This window comes from Macrosteles quadrilineatus, unplaced genomic scaffold (assembly GCF_028750875.1).
Source record: "Macrosteles quadrilineatus isolate MER2022 unplaced genomic scaffold, UCM_ALF_1.0 Scaffold_9__3_contigs__length_116548681, whole genome shotgun sequence".
In the NCBI taxonomy this organism is placed as follows: Eukaryota; Metazoa; Arthropoda; class Insecta; order Hemiptera; family Cicadellidae; genus Macrosteles; species Macrosteles quadrilineatus.
The window spans coordinates 106,685,827-106,708,126 of NW_026542602.1; the positions used below are offsets into that span (position 1 = coordinate 106,685,827).

At 36.0% G+C, this 22,300-nt stretch overlaps 1 protein-coding gene across 1 annotated transcript in view; it reads left to right on the forward strand.

Moving 5' to 3' along the window:
• Window positions 1–22,300, forward strand: part of LOC129002536 (uncharacterized) — a 48,488-nt gene that overhangs the window by 6,602 nt on the left and 19,586 nt on the right. The window contains exons 6-11 of the mRNA XM_054430407.1: window positions 10,514–10,559; window positions 10,968–11,221; window positions 14,033–14,198; window positions 14,988–15,050; window positions 16,505–16,615; window positions 17,221–17,398. Of these exons, the coding sequence (XP_054286382.1) occupies window positions 10,514–10,559; window positions 10,968–11,221; window positions 14,033–14,198; window positions 14,988–15,050; window positions 16,505–16,615; window positions 17,221–17,398 (818 nt within the window). The remainder of the gene's footprint in view (window positions 1–10,513; window positions 10,560–10,967; window positions 11,222–14,032; window positions 14,199–14,987; window positions 15,051–16,504; window positions 16,616–17,220; window positions 17,399–22,300) is intronic.

Genomic DNA, 22,300 nt, shown 5'->3' on the forward strand with positions numbered 1-22,300 from the left:
GTGATAATATTTTTATACATATGAACTGTTATTGTTCCTTATTTCATTTATGACACAGTTATTCTTTGTTTACTATTTACATTTTGTATTTGTATGTTACAAATCTTACTTGACTTCAGAGTTTATTAAAACCTATCCTTAGGTCAATTCATAATGAGTTTTATTTGCACTTCAATTTAATAAACTCTTTTCACAAGTCATGGACAAACTCCTCAAGCCTGACCGATTTGATGTAGAGCCAGAAAGTGATGGTGCAGAAGAACAATGGCTGCATTGGTACCAGACTTATACTAACTTTTTAGAGGAATGTGAATCTAAAGCAACAAATGAAAAGGTAAAACTACGTTTACTTGTTAATCACATTAGCCCATCTGTCTACAAATACATCTCTGGAGCTACAAAATTTGATGAAGCTATAGCTATTTTAAAAGAACTCTATATCCGTCCTAAGAATGAGATTTATTCCAGACATCTTCTAGCAATTCGTTTTCAGAAGTCGGGGGAATCGGTTGACCAATATTTACAAGCTTTGAAAGATTTAAGTAAACCTTGTAATTTTTCCCAAGTTTCTGCTGAACAAAATAAAAATGACTATATTCTTTTTAGGAAAAAGCATTTAGCTTGGATTAAATAAATAAATATAGGATGGAGAGGACACAGCTAACTCACCTGATGAAAGGTTGCAGATGAGTCAAAGAACACATAAAAAACACATAATTTACTTAATATTTCGCCTCTTTCAGAGGCTTCTTCAGAAGTAGGTCTAGATGGTAGTTACAAAACAACAGTTTAAATAGGATGACACAGTTTGAATTCAAAATGTCTGACAGGTTGTCCAACTGACACTGCACAAAGCACTAAATACAGGCACATTGCAATATTGTATTTACATATAATATGTACATTGAAAAGCAAATTAGTTTTGTCCATGAAAATAAATACTTAAGAGTTAGCTGTGAGGGTGAGGATATGAGGATATTATCTAATGTTGAGGTTAGGTGGGGTTCTGGAGTTGGTCACAAACTGGTAAGCTAATTCCCATCTTCTGAGCATTGAACTATTGCATTGGTTCTTTGGCAATGATTTTAGAGCTTTTATGGTGAAACAGTCATCAAATAGAAGTTGGTGGGATAAGGCATGTTGTGCAACTGGTTTTTCTTTGCTAGTTTTAACATCATGTCGATGGCCGTTCATGCGTTTTCGGAGAGTCTCGGTTGTTAGGCCTATGTACTGGGCTGGACAATGTGAACATTGAAGCTGGTAGATAAGGTTCTCTGAGCTGCAGGTATGATGGCCTTGGATTCTGTAATTTTTATTATGGTATGTGCTGGTAAAAGTTTCTGTAGGATGGTGTATCTGGCAAGATTTACATCGGTTTTCATTGCATGGGTATGAGCCCGGTCTTGGTTTCTCAGATGGTATTTTTGATGGATTTGGGAGTTTTGGGTGGACTAGCATATTCCTCAAATTTGGGGGTTGCCTATAGATTATGGAAGGGGCTCTTGAAAGGAGGTTTTTGGTTTGGCTGGAGGACTCTAGGATTTTGAAACCTGTTTTAAGGAGGTTGTTTAGTTGTTGCAGGCCAGGGTGGTAAGTGGTTATCAAATTTACTTGAAGATGGTTGGTATTTTTCTTTGTAGTTGGACGTGGGTTCTGAGCCGCTTGGATCTGAGATTTTACGAGAGTGCTAGGATAGCCTCGGTTTTCGAAGGCTTTTTGAAGTTGGGTTTGGTATTGTGTACGGTCTTTCGGTTCTGAAATTAGGCGATTTCCCCTTAGGGCAAGACTGTAAGGAAGTGATCTCTTGGTGTTATTCGGATGACAACTAGAAAAATGGAGGTATTGTTGGTGGTTGGTCGGTTTTATGTGGATAGATGTGGTGAGGCTATTGTTCCTTAGATGAATTGTAAGGTCTAAAAAGTTGATGGAAGTCTCAGAGAAATCCCAGGTGAAATTTAGCGGTCCAAAACTGTTGAGGTCTTCCAGGAACTTCCGTAGTGATTCTTCACCGTGGGTCCAAATTATGAAAATATCGTCAATGTATCTAAACCAGCAGATGGGGAGGTGTTCACGGCTAGACAAAAACTTTTCTTCATAATTCCCCATGTAGAGATTAGCATAAGATGGGGCCATTCTTGTACCCATGGCAGTGCCCTTGATCTGTAGGAAGTGTTTGTCCTGAAATTGGAAATAGTTCTTTTCCAGAATGAATTTTATCAGTTGAGTTATAAACGAAGTGGTGGGTAGGGATCCTTTGGGTCTGTTTTGAAGGTAGTTTTCTGTTGCTGTTAGGCCGTGGACATGAGGTATGTTTGTGTAGAGTGAGGTGACATCAATAGTGGCCATGAGAGTGTTAGCGGGGAGTGGTTGTCTGACATTGTTAAGTTTTTGCAAAAAATCATTGGAGTCCTTGATATATGAGGCCAAGTTTTGTACTAGCGGTTGTAGATAGGCGTCTACGTATGAAGAGATACGTTCCGTTAAAGAACCGCAGCCTGATACTATGGGCCTTCCTGGCGGTGGTGTTATGCCTTTGTGGATTTTTGGTAATATGTAGATTTTAGGGCAGATGGGTTCTTCTGGTATTAACAGATTTGTTGTTTCTGGGGAGATATTGTTGGATTTGGAGTGTTTGTAAATTATTTCCTTGAGTTCAGCGGTGTACTTTATAGTTGGATCTTCTTTTAGAGGGAGGTAGGTGGAAGAATCACTGAGCTGGCGTTGGATTTCTGACACATAATCAGATTTATTCATTATCACTGTGGTCGAGCCTTTGTCAGCTGGAAGGATCATGATATCAGTATTTGATTTTAAAGTTGAAATGGCTTTTTTCTCGGCTTCGGTGAGGTTATGGAGTGTTGTAGTGGTTACGTTGTTTTCGAAAGTGGGATCTGAGATGTTTTGTACCAAGAAGTTGATGTATTGTTCTATCGGATGGTCTGCTGGTAACGGAGGGGGATCGAAGTCCGAGGGTGGAGCAAACTTCGCTAGGGAGGGCGCCACACTGTTGGATTTCGAGTTGTCTTGATCTTGTGAGTTGAAATAATGTTTGAGACGTAGGTTCCTAGCTAGCGACATGATGTCTTTAACTAGGCCAAAATGGTCAAAACGGGGTGTGGGACAAAAACTGAGACCCTTGGTCAAAACTGTTTTTTCTATTTCTGAGAGCTGGTGGTTGGATAAGTTGCAAACTTGTTGTTCATTTGTAGAGGTTTCAGGGTTGTTTGGGACAGAATTGCTCTTGAATGGGGAAGTAGGAATCTTCGGTGGTTTAGGTAGAAAGGGTTTTTGGCCTACTGGTATAGGTAGTCCTAAGAGGGAGGCCAGACAAGGCCTATCTGAGATTAGAGGAACCTGATGTGGTTGGGTTTGTTGGACTAGGCCTATAGATCCATATTGATGTATATGTTTGATACAAAGGTTAGAGAGTTTTCTGAGTTTTCTTTCAGCTTCTTTGTTCATATTAATTAAGGCTTTCTGTGCTATTGAATTGAGATTATCTGCTAGTTGTGGTTTGTCATTCAAAATCAGCTTTGTGAGGTCAGAAAGAGCCTTTCTGTGGTTATACATTTGTTCAGAGTACAGTTGTAGGACAGATTTAGTCAAATCTATTGATTGTTTGTAGGCTAGGGCTAATATAGCAGGCCACATATTAGGGGGCATGCCACTGATGGCTGGTTTTACAGTTAGGCCCACTGGAGTTAGGCCTAGAGTAAGGCAAGAACTCAGGAAATGTACATGACATATAATTTTTGATAATTTGAAAGCATGTTGTTTGGCTTGTTTTAGCCAAAAGGAAGATAGGTTCATAGTGGATAGGATAGTTGGACAGTAACACTAAGGAAAGAAAGGAGTAAAGGAAAGAGTGAAAAGATTTGTCACTTTAAGGTTATGTTTTTAGGAAAAAGCATTTAGCTTGGATTAAATAAATAAATATAGGATGGAGAGGACACAGCTAACTCACCTGATGAAAGGTTGCAGATGAGTCAAAGAACACATAAAAAACACATAATTTACTTAATATTTCGCCTCTTTCAGAGGCTTCTTCAGAAGTAGGTCTAGATGGTAGTTACAAAACAACAGTTTAAATAGGATGACACAGTTTGAATTCAAAATGTCTGACAGGTTGTCCAACTGACACTGCACAAAGCACTAAATACAGGCACATTGCAATATTGTATTTACATATAATATGTACATTGAAAAGCAAATTAGTTTTGTCCATGAAAATAAATACTTAAGAGTTAGCTGTGAGGGTGAGGATATGAGGATATTATCTAATGTTGAGGTTAGGTGGGGTTCTGGAGTTGGTCACAAACTGGTAAGCTAATTCCCATCTTCTGAGCATTGAACTATTGCATTGGTTCTTTGGCAATGATTTTAGAGCTTTTATGGTGAAACAGTCATCAAATAGAAGTTGGTGGGATAAGGCATGTTGTGCAACTGGTTTTTCTTTGCTAGTTTTAACATCATGTCGATGGCCGTTCATGCGTTTTCGGAGAGTCTCGGTTGTTAGGCCTATGTACTGGGCTGGACAATGTGAACATTGAAGCTGGTAGATAAGGTTCTCTGAGCTGCAGGTATGATGGCCTTGGATTCTGTAATTTTTATTATGGTATGTGCTGGTAAAAGTTTCTGTAGGATGGTGTATCTGGCAAGATTTACATCGGTTTTCATTGCATGGGTATGAGCCCGGTCTTGGTTTCTCAGATGGTATTTTTGATGGATTTGGGAGTTTTGGGTGGACTAGCATATTCCTCAAATTTGGGGGTTGCCTATAGATTATGGAAGGGGCTCTTGAAAGGAGGTTTTTGGTTTGGCTGGAGGACTCTAGGATTTTGAAACCTGTTTTAAGGAGGTTGTTTAGTTGTTGCAGGCCAGGGTGGTAAGTGGTTATCAAATTTACTTGAAGATGGTTGGTATTTTTCTTTGTAGTTGGACGTGGGTTCTGAGCCGCTTGGATCTGAGATTTTACGAGAGTGCTAGGATAGCCTCGGTTTTCGAAGGCTTTTTGAAGTTGGGTTTGGTATTGTGTACGGTCTTTCGGTTCTGAAATTAGGCGATTTCCCCTTAGGGCAAGACTGTAAGGAAGTGATCTCTTGGTGTTATTCGGATGACAACTAGAAAAATGGAGGTATTGTTGGTGGTTGGTCGGTTTTATGTGGATAGATGTGGTGAGGCTATTGTTCCTTAGATGAATTGTAAGGTCTAAAAAGTTGATGGAAGTCTCAGAGAAATCCCAGGTGAAATTTAGCGGTCCAAAACTGTTGAGGTCTTCCAGGAACTTCCGTAGTGATTCTTCACCGTGGGTCCAAATTATGAAAATATCGTCAATGTATCTAAACCAGCAGATGGGGAGGTGTTCACGGCTAGACAAAAACTTTTCTTCATAATTCCCCATGTAGAGATTAGCATAAGATGGGGCCATTCTTGTACCCATGGCAGTGCCCTTGATCTGTAGGAAGTGTTTGTCCTGAAATTGGAAATAGTTCTTTTCCAGAATGAATTTTATCAGTTGAGTTATAAACGAAGTGGTGGGTAGGGATCCTTTGGGTCTGTTTTGAAGGTAGTTTTCTGTTGCTGTTAGGCCGTGGACATGAGGTATGTTTGTGTAGAGTGAGGTGACATCAATAGTGGCCATGAGAGTGTTAGCGGGGAGTGGTTGTCTGACATTGTTAAGTTTTTGCAAAAAATCATTGGAGTCCTTGATATATGAGGCCAAGTTTTGTACTAGCGGTTGTAGATAGGCGTCTACGTATGAAGAGATACGTTCCGTTAAAGAACCGCAGCCTGATACTATGGGCCTTCCTGGCGGTGGTGTTATGCCTTTGTGGATTTTTGGTAATATGTAGATTTTAGGGCAGATGGGTTCTTCTGGTATTAACAGATTTGTTGTTTCTGGGGAGATATTGTTGGATTTGGAGTGTTTGTAAATTATTTCCTTGAGTTCAGCGGTGTACTTTATAGTTGGATCTTCTTTTAGAGGGAGGTAGGTGGAAGAATCACTGAGCTGGCGTTGGATTTCTGACACATAATCAGATTTATTCATTATCACTGTGGTCGAGCCTTTGTCAGCTGGAAGGATCATGATATCAGTATTTGATTTTAAAGTTGAAATGGCTTTTTTCTCGGCTTCGGTGAGGTTATGGATTCTTTGACTCATCTGCAACCTTTCATCAGGTGAGTTAGCTGTGTCCTCTCCATCCTATATTTATTTATTTAAATGACTATATTCGTGATGCATTTATCAGAGGTTTGATTTCCCCAGTTATCCGACAAAGACTTCTAGAAAATAAAACATTAACTTTGAATGAGGCTTTTGAGAAAGCTAGAGTTTTGGAATTAGCTCAGTATCAATCAGAATCTTATAACAAGCAACATTCTCAATTATATTGCATGCAACATTCTACTACTTCAGAACCAGAATCTGTCAAAAGTAACATGTCCTCAAATAATGCAGAGGAAACTTGTTTATCAGCCACTTCCTGGAAATGTTATTTCTGTGGTTCCAGTATAAACATACTAGAAGTGAATGTTCTGCTGCAAATCATATTTGTCATTATTGTGGCAAGAAAGGACATTTCATGAAGGTTTGTAAGTCAGGAAGTAATTCATTACCTCATACAAAACTTGACTCTAGAAAAACTTTCAACAAAAATCCAGCTACATGTGCAGCAGCACCTAAATCTTTATCTAAATCTACTATTACGATTGAAGTAAATGGGATTAAAACTGATGCCTTAGTTGATACTGGTAGTTCGGAAACATTTATTAGTAAATCTCTAGTAGAAAAGAGGGGAATAACAATCTTTCCAACCACCGTTAGTGTTACGAATGGCGTCTCCTGTTTCCAAAGAGAAATTGATTCGATCATACAAAAAGAAGGACTTGAATGCACTGTAGCTTACCTGGACGATGTAACAGTTGGAGGGAGGAATAAAGATGAACATGATACAAATTTGAAAAAGTTTTTTGATGTAGCCAAGAAGTACAACTTAACTCTGAACATGGAAAAATGCTCTTTTGCACAAGACAAAATCCATCTGTTAGGATATGTAATAACAAAGAACGAAATCCGTCCTGATCCAGACCGTCTTCAGCCGCTATTGAAACTACCACTTCCTCATGATGTCCAATCATTGCGTCGAACCATGGGCATGATCGCTCATTATTCAGACTTTATCAAGAGTTTTTCAGAGAAGATTCAGCCCCTTTCATCGACTAAAAGTTTTCCATTATCAGAAGAAGCAATTAACTCCTTCAATGAATTGAAAAATGAAATAGTAACTGCAACTAAAGCCCCAATCCAAAATGACATACCATTTACAGTTGAGACCGATGCATCTGAGTTTGCAATCGGCTCAACCTTGTCACAAGCAGGACGTCCAGTAGCTTTTTATTCGAAAACATTATCAAAATCTGAAAAGAACCATTCTTCTGTTGAAAAAGAAGCTCAAGCAATCGTAGAATCTCTTAAGAAGTGGAGACACTATCTTATTGGCCGGCCATTCCTACTCATTACAGACCAAAGATCAGTTTCTTTCATGTTTGACAATAAAAGATTTGGAAAAATAAAGAATGAAAAGATACAACGTTGGCGTTTAGAACTGTCTTGTTTCAAGTATGATATCGTATATCGACCAGGCGAGGAAAATGGAGTTGCAGACACCATGTCACGATTGTGTGGAACGATTTGTGGTCGTCCAAACTTAAATGATATCCACACGAGTCTGTGTCACCCGGGAGTGACAAGATTTTACCACTGGATTAGATCGAAAAACTTACCTTTTTCACTGGAAGAAGTTCGTCGTACTACAGCTCAATGTCGAGTTTGTGCTGAACTTAAGCCTAGGTTTTGTAAATATGAAGGTACGTTAATCAAAGCTACAGCACCTTTTGAGCGACTGAACTTAGACTTTAAAGGACCAATTCCAAGTGCTACACAAAATAAATACATATTAACTGTTGTAGACGAGTATTCGCGATATCCATTTGCTTTCCCCTGTAGAGACATGACTTCCAGTACCGTGATTGGGAAACTGAAAGAAATGTTTACAATTTTTGGTATGCCTTCATTCATTCATTCAGACCGAGGAACGTCATTAATGTCAGACGAATTAAAGTCTTTCTTACAAACTCATGCTGTTGCGTCAAGTCACTCTTCTGCTTATAATCCTAGAGGGAATGGCCAAGTAGAGAGATTCAATGGCACTATATGGAAGACTGTTATGCTTGCTCTCAGAACCCAAGACCTACCCGTAAAGTATTGGGAATCAGTTCTTCCTGAAGCACTTCACTCAATAAGATCATTATTATGTACATCAACCAATACAACACCTCATGAACTGATGTTTAAGCACCCCAGAAGATCGTATTATGGAGGTTCAGTTCCTAGCTGGCTGTCACAACCCGGCCCAGTGCTGTTGAGAAAGCACAACAGATCCAGCAAGTATGACTCACTTGTAGAAGAGGTAGAACTTATTCAAGCAAATCCAGGTTATGCTCATGTGAAACTCCCAAATGGACAAGAGAAGACAGTATCCATAAGAGATCTGGCCCCAGCACCTGGACAATCATCTTTAGAAACAGACTACCAATTGCCAGAAACAGATGGGAATGAACAAGCTATTCAAGAACCGGAGGTTTCATTTGATCAAGAACAAGACGAAAATGATTCTAGTGGGACATTAAGTGACACGAATGTACCAGTTGAACATGCAAACAGTTCTTGCAAAGACTCAAGTTCAGTGCCTTCCAAAACCCATCCACAGCGTATACGGCAAAGACCTAACTATCTAAAAGACTACGTCTCGTTTTAGGGTGGGAAGAATGTGATAATATTTTTATACATATGAACTGTTATTGTTCCTTATTTCATTTATGAATTTCTTTATTGTCTCACAGTTGTTCTTTGTTTACTATTTACATTTTGTATTTGTATGTTACAAATCTTACTTGACTTCAGAGTTTATTAAAACCTATCCTTAGGTCAATTCATAATGAGTTTTATTTGCACTTCACTCTCGATTTTCCAAACCCCGGTTATACCCTTCAGGTTGGTACGAGGTTGTTTTAGGCCTATATGTGTTTTTATTTTCGGAAAACAATAATTATGTTATTACAAATGTCTCTGTTAACAGTACAAGACAGTACAGTAAAAATAGCTAGTAATTTGTTATTTGTTAAAATAAATATAGCATAAGACATTTTAAAAAGTGTGGAGCAAGTTTGAGTTACCGTTTTTTTTTTTATAACACTAGTTAACACAGCTTTCATAACACACATTATTAAAGAAAAATTGTAGGCTATCAAAATACCAATTGTATATATTTTACAAGTATTTTACTTCCTAAAGATATACCGTAGCCCTAAAGCCGGGTTTTCCTAGGCGCGGAAGTGGAGAGCGGACTCCACTTGTTTTAGGTAATTTAATGTTACTGTTTTCCTAGGAGCGGAGCGGAACACCGTGTTAATCTCTCTTCCGCTCTCTGCGTTCCTCTCCCGCTCTCCGCTTCCGCGCCTAGGAAAACCCAGCTTTACCTCAAAATCCAAGAGATCTCCGTGTTATCCGAGATTCTCAGTAACCGAGGTTGTCGGTTGTTTCGGTTCCAACAACCTTGGTTAATCGAGAGTGTACTGTAAAAGAAACAGGTAACTTGTATAAAATACCCCTGCCGCAGCAAACCTGCAGACTAAGCGAATTTCCATTTGCCTGATTGGATTTACACAAAAATGTCTCCATAAAAAAACACATTTATTCCCTATTTAAACAGAATTAGTTTAACTAGTACATAGTAGACCTACATAGTTTGCTGCAACTGGGAGGGTAAAACAGTTTTTTTTATGTTAATAGTTTGGTAAGAAATAAATGCATTTTCCAAATTTGATCAAAATATGTTCATAAACAAGCAAACTACACCAGTTTACTTATTCTCCATAAGAATAACATGGGAATTTTAAATTTAAGATTTTTTTGGAATTTTCTCCATAGCCATTAGGCGCATAATAACACTTTAATATACTAAATTATTTGTTTTTTAAGCTCTACAAAATTGTTTGGAATGAATTTGCTAAATTTTATGGTTTTCTTTTGTCAAAAAATGAGTAAAACAAATTTTTACCCCATAAAACCCCGTTCCCATAGTCCGATCATGCTAATTTGCGAACTCGTTCGAATAAATGTAGGGCTTATTCCCTATATGGGAAATTCGCCAAAAGTAGTTAATCTCTGTTTAGCTATTTGTTTGGTATGTATAGCTCAGCTAGCTTTCGTCAAACAATGTTGAGTTTTGGGATGATTTGTAGATACCTACATAATAAAAGTCACAAAACATTACTCTAGTAGGTATTTAGTCCTGGTCTTCTTCTGGTAGTAAATTAAAGAGAACCAAAATGTTAATGCATTTGCATGCATGTATTTATCCCCTATTAGACAACAAATAGAAAGAAAAATCTTGTAATTATGTAAGTTTTATGATACCATTTATTTATACATGTATTGTGTACGTTGCAGCGGGTTTAATGTGTGGTCCACTGCCTCCAGCCGTCCAAGTCACCAGGTATGAATAGATAAATATTATGTTGGTTTGAAGTAACTTTGGTAGGAATTAAATTAAAACAATTTCATGCTTATCAAAATAAATGTCATCAATACAGGGTCTATGTCTATACATTTTTCTGATGTAAGTTTAAAAACTGAGGGACAATATTTACTTGTATGGTAATTGTTTTTATACCTATCTTCCGAATTATAAAGCGCTTTGCTTGTTAGTTAAATAATGTTGACCTATTTATATTATTTATCATTGGTACATACCTTAGTGAAGTAGTAGTCCCTCTAATCTTGACCAATTGGAACTAAAATGTTTTTGGACCATTAGTAAAATTGTTACGTTATGAAACACCCCCCATTTTTGATACCACAAAGCTGTGTGATAATGTTTCTGATTCACAACATTGTTCTGTAGCCACCAAGAGCCCAGTGAGAGTGACAGCCATTGTAGCAGCGTAGAGTCGTTGCTGGAGGCTCGACGCCCTGACCCTGAGGAGGTTCTGTTTTCACTGGGGTTTGGAGGTGCAGCCTCGTCTGAGTGTCGGATACCCCAGCGGTTCCTGCAGCCTAGCAAACTGAAGGGGGTCGCCATCGACGACTTTCTCAGACACCAGCAGGAGGTGGTCACCAATTTTGAGACTGGCTTCTACGGTTATAGAGGACTATCTGGTGAGTCATAAATGTTCTTTTTTATTTTATGTTTCTTAAAAGTGAAACAAAAACTTATCTATCCTTTACAATACAGTAGGTGTGTCTCGTACTGTTCTGTGCAATAAGACAGCAAAGCACTGTCACAGTATAAGTGTAAGTCGCATGATCTAGTCAGCGGTGACAACAGGGATCAAATAGTCCATGACTGTGGTCTTGAGCCAGCAATATCACTAAACTAATGCGGATCACGTTAAGACGTGTGTCACTGAGCTAACATTTTTGGTGAATAAGTTTGGCCGTACAATTTATGTAGTTTCTCGTTTGCTCTATTCGATTAGTTTTGATTTCTGTTTTTCAATTGATCTGGATTCTCCTATTGATTTTGGTCATGTTCCAAAGCCCCAGAAAAGTCTAGAGAGCAGCATAACCATATGAAACCACGATTTTCTACTTAGCTGCGTCATAATACAAACCATAAGATTCATCTATAAAAGATAAAGACCAGTCAAAGGTTTTTTTTTTACTTTATCTCACGAGTTTTGGTTTCTGTACTCCAACTGATTAAGTCATGTCCCAATAATGTTTTATCAAAATCATGTTTCTATCAAATGTTTGGTGAGTTGGTGGCTTCGTCGGTAGCGCCACAAAACTTTGAGCGCAAGGCAGCAATGTCTTGGGATCGGATCCTGGTTTTTGTCACTACTTTTTATCAGTACCGGCTCACCCCTTGCTTTGCTGGATATGTTTCACGCACAGGCCTATGTGGACAGGAAAATTCAAGGTTATAAAAAACTTAGAACAAGCAAAGGGTAGTGTTAAGTAGTAAATTGTGAAATTTCTGCTGGTGTAATCGAGTAATAGAAAACTCCTAACTTAACTGAAAGAAGGGAGTCGTTGGCTTAGGCCAAGTTAAGAACCAAATTTAGTCCTCCCGTCCTGCTGTCGTTCTTGGGATCATAGTATCTTTAAGTGTTGCCAACTTAGTTTAAAGATTACTCGTATTATGTTTTGTGTTATTTGGTTGGAATACTAAAGCGCTGCAAAAAAATAAGTGCGGCAATTAGCTACTTTGCGTGCTATAATCAGTGCAAGAAGCCCACTTTGTCAGGTAACTGTAGGAAATAATATATTTCGTACCTACGGCCAAAAATGAAGTTTTGCTGACTCGAGATCATTTTTAAGTTCGAGCCGGGGGTTCAAAATGTGTTGCTGAGGTAAAATAAATAATGCAATAAAGTTTAAATTTTCAAACATGTTTATTTAAGACAGTTATTAGGTAAACACAATTACTAATTTACAATACATTAAATTTGTTGATTTGAGATCTACATCATAATTAGATTCGTTCAATCATCAAAAAGTAGCCTATTTAAAATCCGTTTTCATAAACCCCGTTGTCTCTTGTTTACAACCTGATTGTCGTTAAACATTCAATATACATAAAAAAATGACACCTCAATTATAATAATTGGTTACGTTGGACAGCTGGAAAAAGGATGTAACAGAGAAAACCCATATTGTATTAAATATACATATGTTTAGGAAAATATTACTATAAGTGATATCAATATTAATACATAGTTTTAAAAAGTTGTTAAATAACCAAAATGGCTGTGAAAGTTTAGATATCTAATATTTCACTGAGTAAACCACAAGAGTTGAGACTAACTGTTAACCAAGAATACATACATTGTGAATATTGTGATGTGACAGCTTATGTAATACAGACTGTAATCTATTTATCTAATATAGACTGCAAACTGCAATTTAAGTGTGATCCTGTTTCCAGGAGCTAACAGTTTGATCCTTCCTACCACAAGCCGCAGGACGTGAGTCAGCATGACTCGTAGTTTTTGTGTGTTTTTTTTTTATATTTTTAAGTATATTTTTTCTCCTATACACATTTATTCAAATATTGAAACTATCGGTAACCACACTCATTCGTTTTTTATTTTTTGGTCTGTTGAAAATACGTTTTACATGTTTTTCTTTTGTGATTTTAACCACTGGTTTTCGTTACCATACACTGAGATTTTTTTTTCATTTCTTATTCTTATCTTTTAACTTATTTGACGCTTAAACATATCAGACATCCTATATTTTAATTTTCAATTGTCATTTGCACTGGCAATAGAGAATGTGAAAATGCATGTGTGTTTTGTTTTTAGTCTGTATCACTTATTAGTTTATTATAAATTAATACAATTACTTAAATATTGTTTGTTTTGTATGTTTACAGAATTTTACTCAAATAAAAACAAAAACCAGTGTCTTCTTGTGATCTACTTAGTAAACGTTTAAATTATAGTCTTGAGATTGATTTACATCCTTCATCTCATACATTAGTTAATCTTTGCATTCTTTACAAAATAGATTTTCTTATGCATTCAAATGGAAAGTAATAATTAATTTTTACATAATTACAATAACCCATAAGAGTCCAGTCGCAAAATGTAGGCAAGTAGAACTACACTTAGGCCCTATTCAATATCTCCTTTCATGAAACACACCACAAAATTTTGAGCCAAAATATTACCAACTTTTGTTGTTCCTGTTGAGCTTAATGCTTTTTTCATCTCCTATCAATGAAAGGTTGTTGGTTTGATGCTGAGAAAAGCTAGTAGCTCTTTGATGGTTTTAAACTGAACAAGCTGTGCTTGATCATTGAGCTCTTCAATGGTCCTGGTTTAAAGAACCTCCTAATTTTAGTCATTTACAAAGCTAGTATCTTATGCATTTAACATTATTTCTCCAATTATCTTAGCTTTAAAATACACACCCAAATATAGAAATCTAATCTAAATAAAGTTCATCCTGTTCGGTTTGCAGGTCCTTCTCATACGATGCCTTCAGTGATCGTTGCCAAGATTATGGAGAAGCTGCGCGAGCACGAGAGAGAGAACTGCTCGGTCGCATCGCCCCCGCACGTTTCTACAAACACTGACCGCAACAATCGCTTCACCCGGGCGGCGCGCAACGTCATCACCAACCTCAAGTGAGTGCTGCATACACCTACAATACCTACTCCTTGGACGACTTAACTGACTAGACAACTGTGCTAAAAGAAATAGGTCCAAACAATAAAGGATGCGCAAGGCCATCATTCTCATACTAGGTAGCTGATTATGGAACAAACACATGGTAGTCAATTGTGAAAAAAGAATCAAGGACTTTTTTAATGCATTAAAGATGGGAAATTCCATTACTTTGAAATAATAGTTGTAAGTTTTGTAGCTTTTTGGTAATAGGTAAAAAAAGGCTACTATTTTTTTTCATCTACTACTTCCTCTTCAAGGACGTAACAGCCACTTGCCGTTAATACGAAGACAGGATTAGTGTTTTTTTCACTCCCTAGTTCTAACAGTTCAGACGAAGTTACAAAAATAATCGTATTACCAAGGTACCACAATGATGCTCACCGTTAATAGGAAGACAGGATTAGCGTTATTTCACTCATTCGTTCTAACAGTTTAGACCTCTGTTATTACTAAAATATTTGTATTTTCAGTAATCTATTACCAAGGTACTATTATTTTATTTTATGATGTTTGCTGTTAATAGGAATACGCAATCAGTTTGATAGTTATTTCATTCGTTCTTTTAAACCGTTCATAATGGTTTCCAAAGTAATACGGGTATTCTCAATACCTAATACCCAGGTTTTCAGGCTAGAGATGGTGACACTTCAGTAATAGGCTAGTATCCTAGTATGTTAAATAACACCCACTCTTAGCTTAAGGTATGTTTTATGCAAAGTTAATTTTTAACATCCTTTGTTTTATAGGAGCCCAGGGAATTCGGTTCTGACACCGGACAATCGAGCATGGCTGGACAGTCAAAACCAAAGGTAAGAAATGTAAAAACAAAATCATGTATTCCCATTCCATTAACCTATAACATCATATATTTTTATTTATCTTGCTGAATCTTATGTAAATATTATAAACTGTGATCAATAGTACATGTAAACAAATGAGGGTGAAACGAAAACAAGCTGTATCTAGATCACAAAGTTCAAAAAGAGGAAAAATTAGTAATTACCCAACAAAATAGTTGTTTCCTGTGTTATTTATTTACCAACGGCAATACACCAATTTACAAAGATAACATACCTAGATATTATTGTGCAGTAAAAAATATTAAGAGTTTGTCAACATTTGTAAAGACATTAGGTGTAGGTTTAGGTAGTAAAACTGGCCAGGTACTATATCCCAGTGGATGCTAATTGAATAAATTATTTTATTTCTGTTAAAAAATTACAAAGTAATAACAATCTTATCATTGGAAATATAACTGACCAAATGATCAAGTTGTGTGGTCAGTAGAGAAAGTTCTTTAACAATCTAAAAATATACATTAACCAGCCAAGCTCATATATAAAAGCACACATATAAAATGACACATGCTCACTCACTCACTCACTCTTTATTACATGTCTTACTGCTATCTATCCTAGGGTCATGTCTAAACGGCTACGCTACCAACTCTCTCTGTGACCAACGGGCAGCTGGTAGCCCCGGAGTGTCCCAGGACCATCAATGCATCTGTTCCCGTTTATTTACACATTTATTTACACAGTCACACTTCTCATTCACACTTACACCTAAATGAGTACAGAGCTCATCTATTACGCATTTGAATGAGCGAACACCAAGTCAGAAAATTGATCTTGAGCCGAGCTTTTACTAATGCTTTGCTTATCGCCACTGCAGAACTAGAAGATTGTACGGTTTAAAAATTCATGCTTCGCCTGTGATCGCAGGGTACAATAATATATTCCCACGGCCTCACAGGATGTTTGTGGTTTCTCTGCTATTGACAATATATTTATTTTTTGAATACTATTTATTTTGCCACAAATGAATGATAAATATAAAAGCACAACTTGATCAAAATCTCATGCTTTCACACCTTTATCATTTACTGTATTATATATTCATTCAGATAATGTGAGGAAAGCTCAGAGGTTGTCCAAGTAATCTCATATAGTTTACAGCCATTAAGAACAGATTTGCAACCATAAAAACGGTGAGAATCATTTTTTTTTATCCTCATAACAAGTCTGAGAGTCTGAGTAACATTAAGTAAGATACAACATGACCAAAGTTTGCACCTTTCATAACATTACACAATTCTAAACCCGTGTGGAAATCCACACGGAACCATGTAAATAAACCATGTAAATGGTCCATGTAAATTAACTAAAATAGCCAAACCACTGTGTGATATTGCAGTATTCAATAGTTTTTGTCTCATAGCAGTCTTGATAACATAGCATCTGTAATGTGATTGTTGTTGTAGATCACCAGAAGTGAGTCGGAAGAGAATCATCATCGGACAGCAGTCTTTCACTTTCAGTCGGGACGGAGATCTCATAGAAAGCCCTCCCTCCAGTCTTACTGACAGCGACAGGTACTAATTCCTTCCAATAATTAACTATTGTTTGTGTTAGTTAATGAGATATTCAATGTCATCCTTTTAGAGAGCAAAACACATTTTTAACTTGCTTGCTTGGTCGTATATTGCAGTATGAAGTTTTGTTTTGACTGTTTCAAACAGTAAACTATCATGTAATGAATTGGCCCCTGGATTAATGGTTTATTCAAGAATAGTTTTTTTATAAATTTACTAGTGTTACATTACTACCCATGATTTCAGACTTCTTGAGTCTATCTTGAGGTGTCACAGGAACATCTTAATGAATGTGTCATCTAGCCAATGTAGCCAGATCTGTTGAAATCATCGAAAATACACACATAAAACATGTGCATACAACAAATAAACATAGAACGTATAGCAACTAGCCAGTTAGAGTATAAGGTTACAAGCAACAATGGAAGATGAGTAATTCAAAATGTTAGTGCTACTCAAGAAAGAATTCCATTTATGAACACTGGCAGATTGAAATATATTTTTAAGTGTCAACAAATATTCCAAAATCTTTAATTTAAAATTTACAACTGTTAGCAATGCATTTGATATGTATTTAAAACTTAGTTCTGTTAAATGTTAAACAGCAGATGGACGAGTAGCACCGGCACCCCAGGGCTTCAAAAGAACGATCTCTCATTGGACAAACCAAGCTTCCCCTCCATACAGGAGGCGGGGGAACCAGCTCCCCCCTCCCCTCCAACCACTGTTCCCCGCCATGCCTTTGCCAACATAGTCACAACTTTGCTGGCAGAGAAGAATCAGGTATTGTTAGGTTTTTATTTTAACATAATTTTGTTTATGTAAACGTGTCTTTTTACTTTCTCCCCCTATACCATAGTATATGTAGAAAGTATTGTTTTCGTCAAAATTTTCGAGTTTGAGTTTTGAGTGGATATATTCGTTTTGGGTTTCCCTGGACCTAAAAAAGTGGTTTTCGAAGTGATGTTTGTGTGTGTGTGTTTGTATTCACCGAATAGTGGCATCCTTCACAGGCACACGGCCGTACTGTGGCACCTTCAAAAATTGTGGCACCTTTTTCAGGGTGCCACAGCTAATTCGATCATTTTTGAGGTTTTCCAGCATTATTACGTCGTTTAAACATCACATGCCACAATTGAGTATTTTTGAACTCGTTGATGTGAGTTTAAGTAGCGCAGGTACACACCGAATTGTGGAACACGAAACCATACAGGTAGCTAGCGCGCCTCGCGCCGTCCGCCGGAACTATAACTTTCCAAATGCTACGTTGCCAATTCTCGCGCCAGCCTACACTCGAAATAGTGGCACCATGCCACAATTCAGTATATATCAACAGTGTGTGGACAGGATGCCACTTAATGAGTTGTAGAGCTTGAGCAGTGTGTAGAACAGTGCAACAAGCAACTAATAAACTAATAATACTATACTGCCACGTACTATAAAACAATTTAAGTACCATAAATAATATACTTTTGCTCAGAGTGATGAACAATGTTTTACATTACAAATAATTTGTGTAGTAAATAATAATTTAAATTGATTTTACCTAACCCGCCATGTTAAACTTCCCTATCCCAAGCGTGATGTATACAACTTCCTTACTTCTCGAAAGTATCAAAAACTCACTCGGTGATGTAAAGAAACCCATTTAAATAACATTGAGTGCTTAACTTAAAAAATATAACTCTATGGAGCCAACGATGTTAAACGCTAGAAATCAGCTGTGCGCTTGAGTGTTATTATTATGCTTTAAAGTATTTTCCTACCTAACCTAGCTTTTGTTAGTAAAAGAACGTTACTGATAGAAGATGAGTGAAATGGAAAATGAAAAATATTGTACGTAAACCCATGTTTATTGTCGGGTCAGGTAAAATCTTGTACGTTACACGTTACGCAAGAGAGTGCTGTTTACATCACTTAGGTGAATTATGCAACTCGCTTCCGCTCGTTGCACAACATTCACCTGCGTGAAGTAAAAACGCTCTTACTACACTTGTAATGTAAATAGCTATTACGCAACCATTAAAAAAATTGATTTTTTTTACAAACATAAATTGGTAACGTAGTTATTTTGTATCAATTGAATTTGTACACTGAAACAATAACAATGTTTGAGGTTAGAACGCTATATAAGTTGTCCTAGACTGTTTTTTTTATCTTACAAACTATTTCGTGCTGATACATCTATTTTTTTAACATTTTAGTCATGTTGACAAAATATTTTGCAATTACATTTCTGAATCAGTCAGTAAAGGTAGATTTCGATGCATCATTGCTGAAAGTTATGTTTTGCTTCTCACTCTCAGAGTATTCCAAAGACATCTAATGTTTCAATCCATGTTCAAATGTTATATGAGGTAAACATATAACCGAATCAATTAAAGTACTTAAATTAAAATACATATTATTATCAACACGCATAATCTAGTTCAGATTATAATATCATCTCACAATCATATTTGTAAAACCTACTGTGGTGTTTTAACCAGTCCCCACTAACAAAAGCATGAAATGAAAGGTCCTAAAGAGGTTAACATTGAGTCATAACAAAAGTAGTTTAAAAGTTGTAACCATGATACTGTAAATAATTTGATATTGTTAGATATTATACGATCGTTTTACAATTTTGTCAATCTATCTGTTACTTTCATACAATTGTATTTTTATTATTCAATGTTTTGTTTTGTAGAACCTTTAGTATTCTCAACTTTATTAATAACTAGTAGAATACCCGTCCTTCGTACGGGGTTGGCATATAAGTAGAACATGATCATTGCAGTGATGGAAGAGGAAACGGTTTAAGAAAATATGGTCTTTTAATTTATACGGTATCCTATAGTGTAGCACACATATACCTATAATAAAAGAATGTGTTTAATGGTTTGCACTGTAAACAAAAACCTATTACAATAGTTCCAAACATAATAATAGGGCAATTTTCTAACATATTTTAGTGAAATTATAATCAGGCAAACGGGAATTCGCTCAGTCTATAGGTTTGTTGGGGCAGGGGGATTATATTACTGTTTACAAACAAATAAATCAAAAGAATATACCTCATAGCTCAGGATAAGGGCCTAGGTTGATAAGGCAATATAGAATGTTGATTATTTCCTATATCCATCGAATGATTTCTTTTACAATGAATTATTATAAAAATAAATAAATATTATTACAACATTTCACAAAATTAAGTATATTTAAGTATAATTAACAAACAGACTCAGTATAGTTAGATCATAAACAAATGAAGTACAGTTACCGAAACAATCCTATAATAATGAAATTACATTTACATATGGTTTGGCAGCTCCTTTAGGTAATGTTAAATAATGTTTACATTCAGGCTAGTGACATCATTATTTTAAATTTATAATCCTTACCCCCTCTGTTCTAATATTCGTGCAGTATTTAATAAGGTTTGAACCAGCTGTGTTGAATTGTGAAATCAAAATCAATTTGACAGTTGGTTAGTTCTGCTTGTTTATATTTTTAAACTTACAGTACTAGGTTTTTTCTTTGTTACCATGGATACCATCAATCAATATTTACTTTTAAATCTCTCATCTCAGATTTTTTTAAGCCCACGGGGCAAAGCCCTAGGTGAATATCGAAGCGGCAATAGTTCCATATGTATCCTCGGAGCTGTAGCTTCATTTGTGTGCAATTTGAGCATAGTCGGATCAGTATTTTTTGAGATTAGCTCATACAAACACACACACAGACACCCCCTCTTCTTCATAATAGTATAGAATATAGAATAGAATAGATAGATAGATAAACCTATTTCAACGTACAATATCAGTTTTAGGAAATTCCTAGTAAGGTTGTTAGAAGTTATATTGGCATCCGTGAAGTTTGTGTACTGTAATGTTTTTTAAAATCACTGTGGGATATATTTAACTTCACTTATTATTTATTTAATATGTTTTTACTTCTTGAAATTCTCAGTTAACTAGGAGGCGGAGTAAACAGTTTGTTCTAAAATGAACTTGAAAATTTTAAACAATCTTTTTCTGTTGGTTTACTTAAAGTATATAATGTTCTACTATGAATGCAAATCTTTAATATAGTCTAAATTTCCAGTCCCACCCTAAAAAACTATGATATTTAACAGTTGAATCTTTATAACGTATAAACACATTATTTTTAATCGGTCATCAAACTGATTCTTGAATTAGTAGTTGCAAGAGTACGCAAAACTGCAGAGAGTCCTTGAAAATGCTTGTGCAATGATATAGTTTTAAATTATAAAAGAAACCCTTCAAAAAATTGTATTAACAGGACCAGAGGACCAATATGCACATGGTATTTCATTTGTATAAGGCAAAAAGTTCAAATCATTTTAACTTATGATTGCCAATAGATTTTGGGTTTCCTTAAAACAATTATATAAAACTGTCTGCAAACGTCAATAAAACTGATTTTATAAGAAATTGTAGATTCTTCTGTTGCTCTGTAGGCGACCATTTTGGTCACACAAGGAAGTCCAAACTTATATCTTAGTTTGAACAACGTCATCTTGATTTTACATTGCTCAAGATACATAATCGACACATAGGCTTTCAAAAAAAAAAGTAAAGAAAGTAACTAGTGATGGACCGCGCAGACATAGGAACAGTCTAGACTTGCCTCTTACTGACGTTTTCCAAACGAATATAGAAGTTAGATCTACATTCTTCATTTTTGGCTTGAAATAAATTTGTTTGTGGGTAAGAGCGAATGAGTAAGCATGAACAATAATTTTACCCTTCTCCCCGACACGCTACCATACCACAGCATCTTACTAGCAGAGCTCAAGGTCATTCCATTGACGTAATTGTAATGAACTAAATTTAGACTTCCACCCTCCAATGTCACCAATGGGCCCTAAAGGTTGGTATGTAACAATTCATGACGGTTGAACAATGGCCTTTAAAATACGCTTTTAATTTGTTTCCTAGCGTTTACCGTATCTTAGAAAAAGTTTGTTTACAATAATTACAAAAACTTGTTGGGCGAAAGAAAAATTCTAAAAAGCTACAAATTAATTTATAATATATGTATCTATATCGTATTAAAGTGTGTTAAAGGTTTAGCGTTTGGTTTACAATGTAAAAATTTTCAAAGTCATAAGATGGTTTCTGAAACTCTTTTTACAACTCTCCTTTATAAAAATTAAAAAAAAATTTTATCCAAGAAATTGAGCTCTTTAGCCACAAAATCCACCGTTTTTTTACTTACCTGACGAAGAAAAAATAAAAACAGTAGCAGCCGACGAACTTTGTTATGTCATATTTAAAAACTCATTTAAAAGTACCGACTTTATTTCAAGATTTAAATTAGAAAATATAAACTTTTGAGCTTTTAATTAGAACCAATAGTGTCCTAGACTAATTGACATCTTTCACACGAAGTGTCAACGATTTACCTTTAGTCTAAATGCCAAGTTATTTTGAAGCTGGATATTGAGTTTTGGTGCCGTTTTCATTGGCATCTACCACTTCTAACCTGCACTAAGATGGCGGACCTGGCTTCAACTGCTTGTATGTGAGTTATATAGATGTGCTCCATCTATTGGTCTTATGTGATCGTTGATTTAAACTAACGGAATTCTGATGAAAATTTGATCATGAACTATTAGCAGTTTTAAAGGATGATTAACAATAGTTTTTTTTTTTTTTTTTTTTTTTTTTTTTTTTTTTT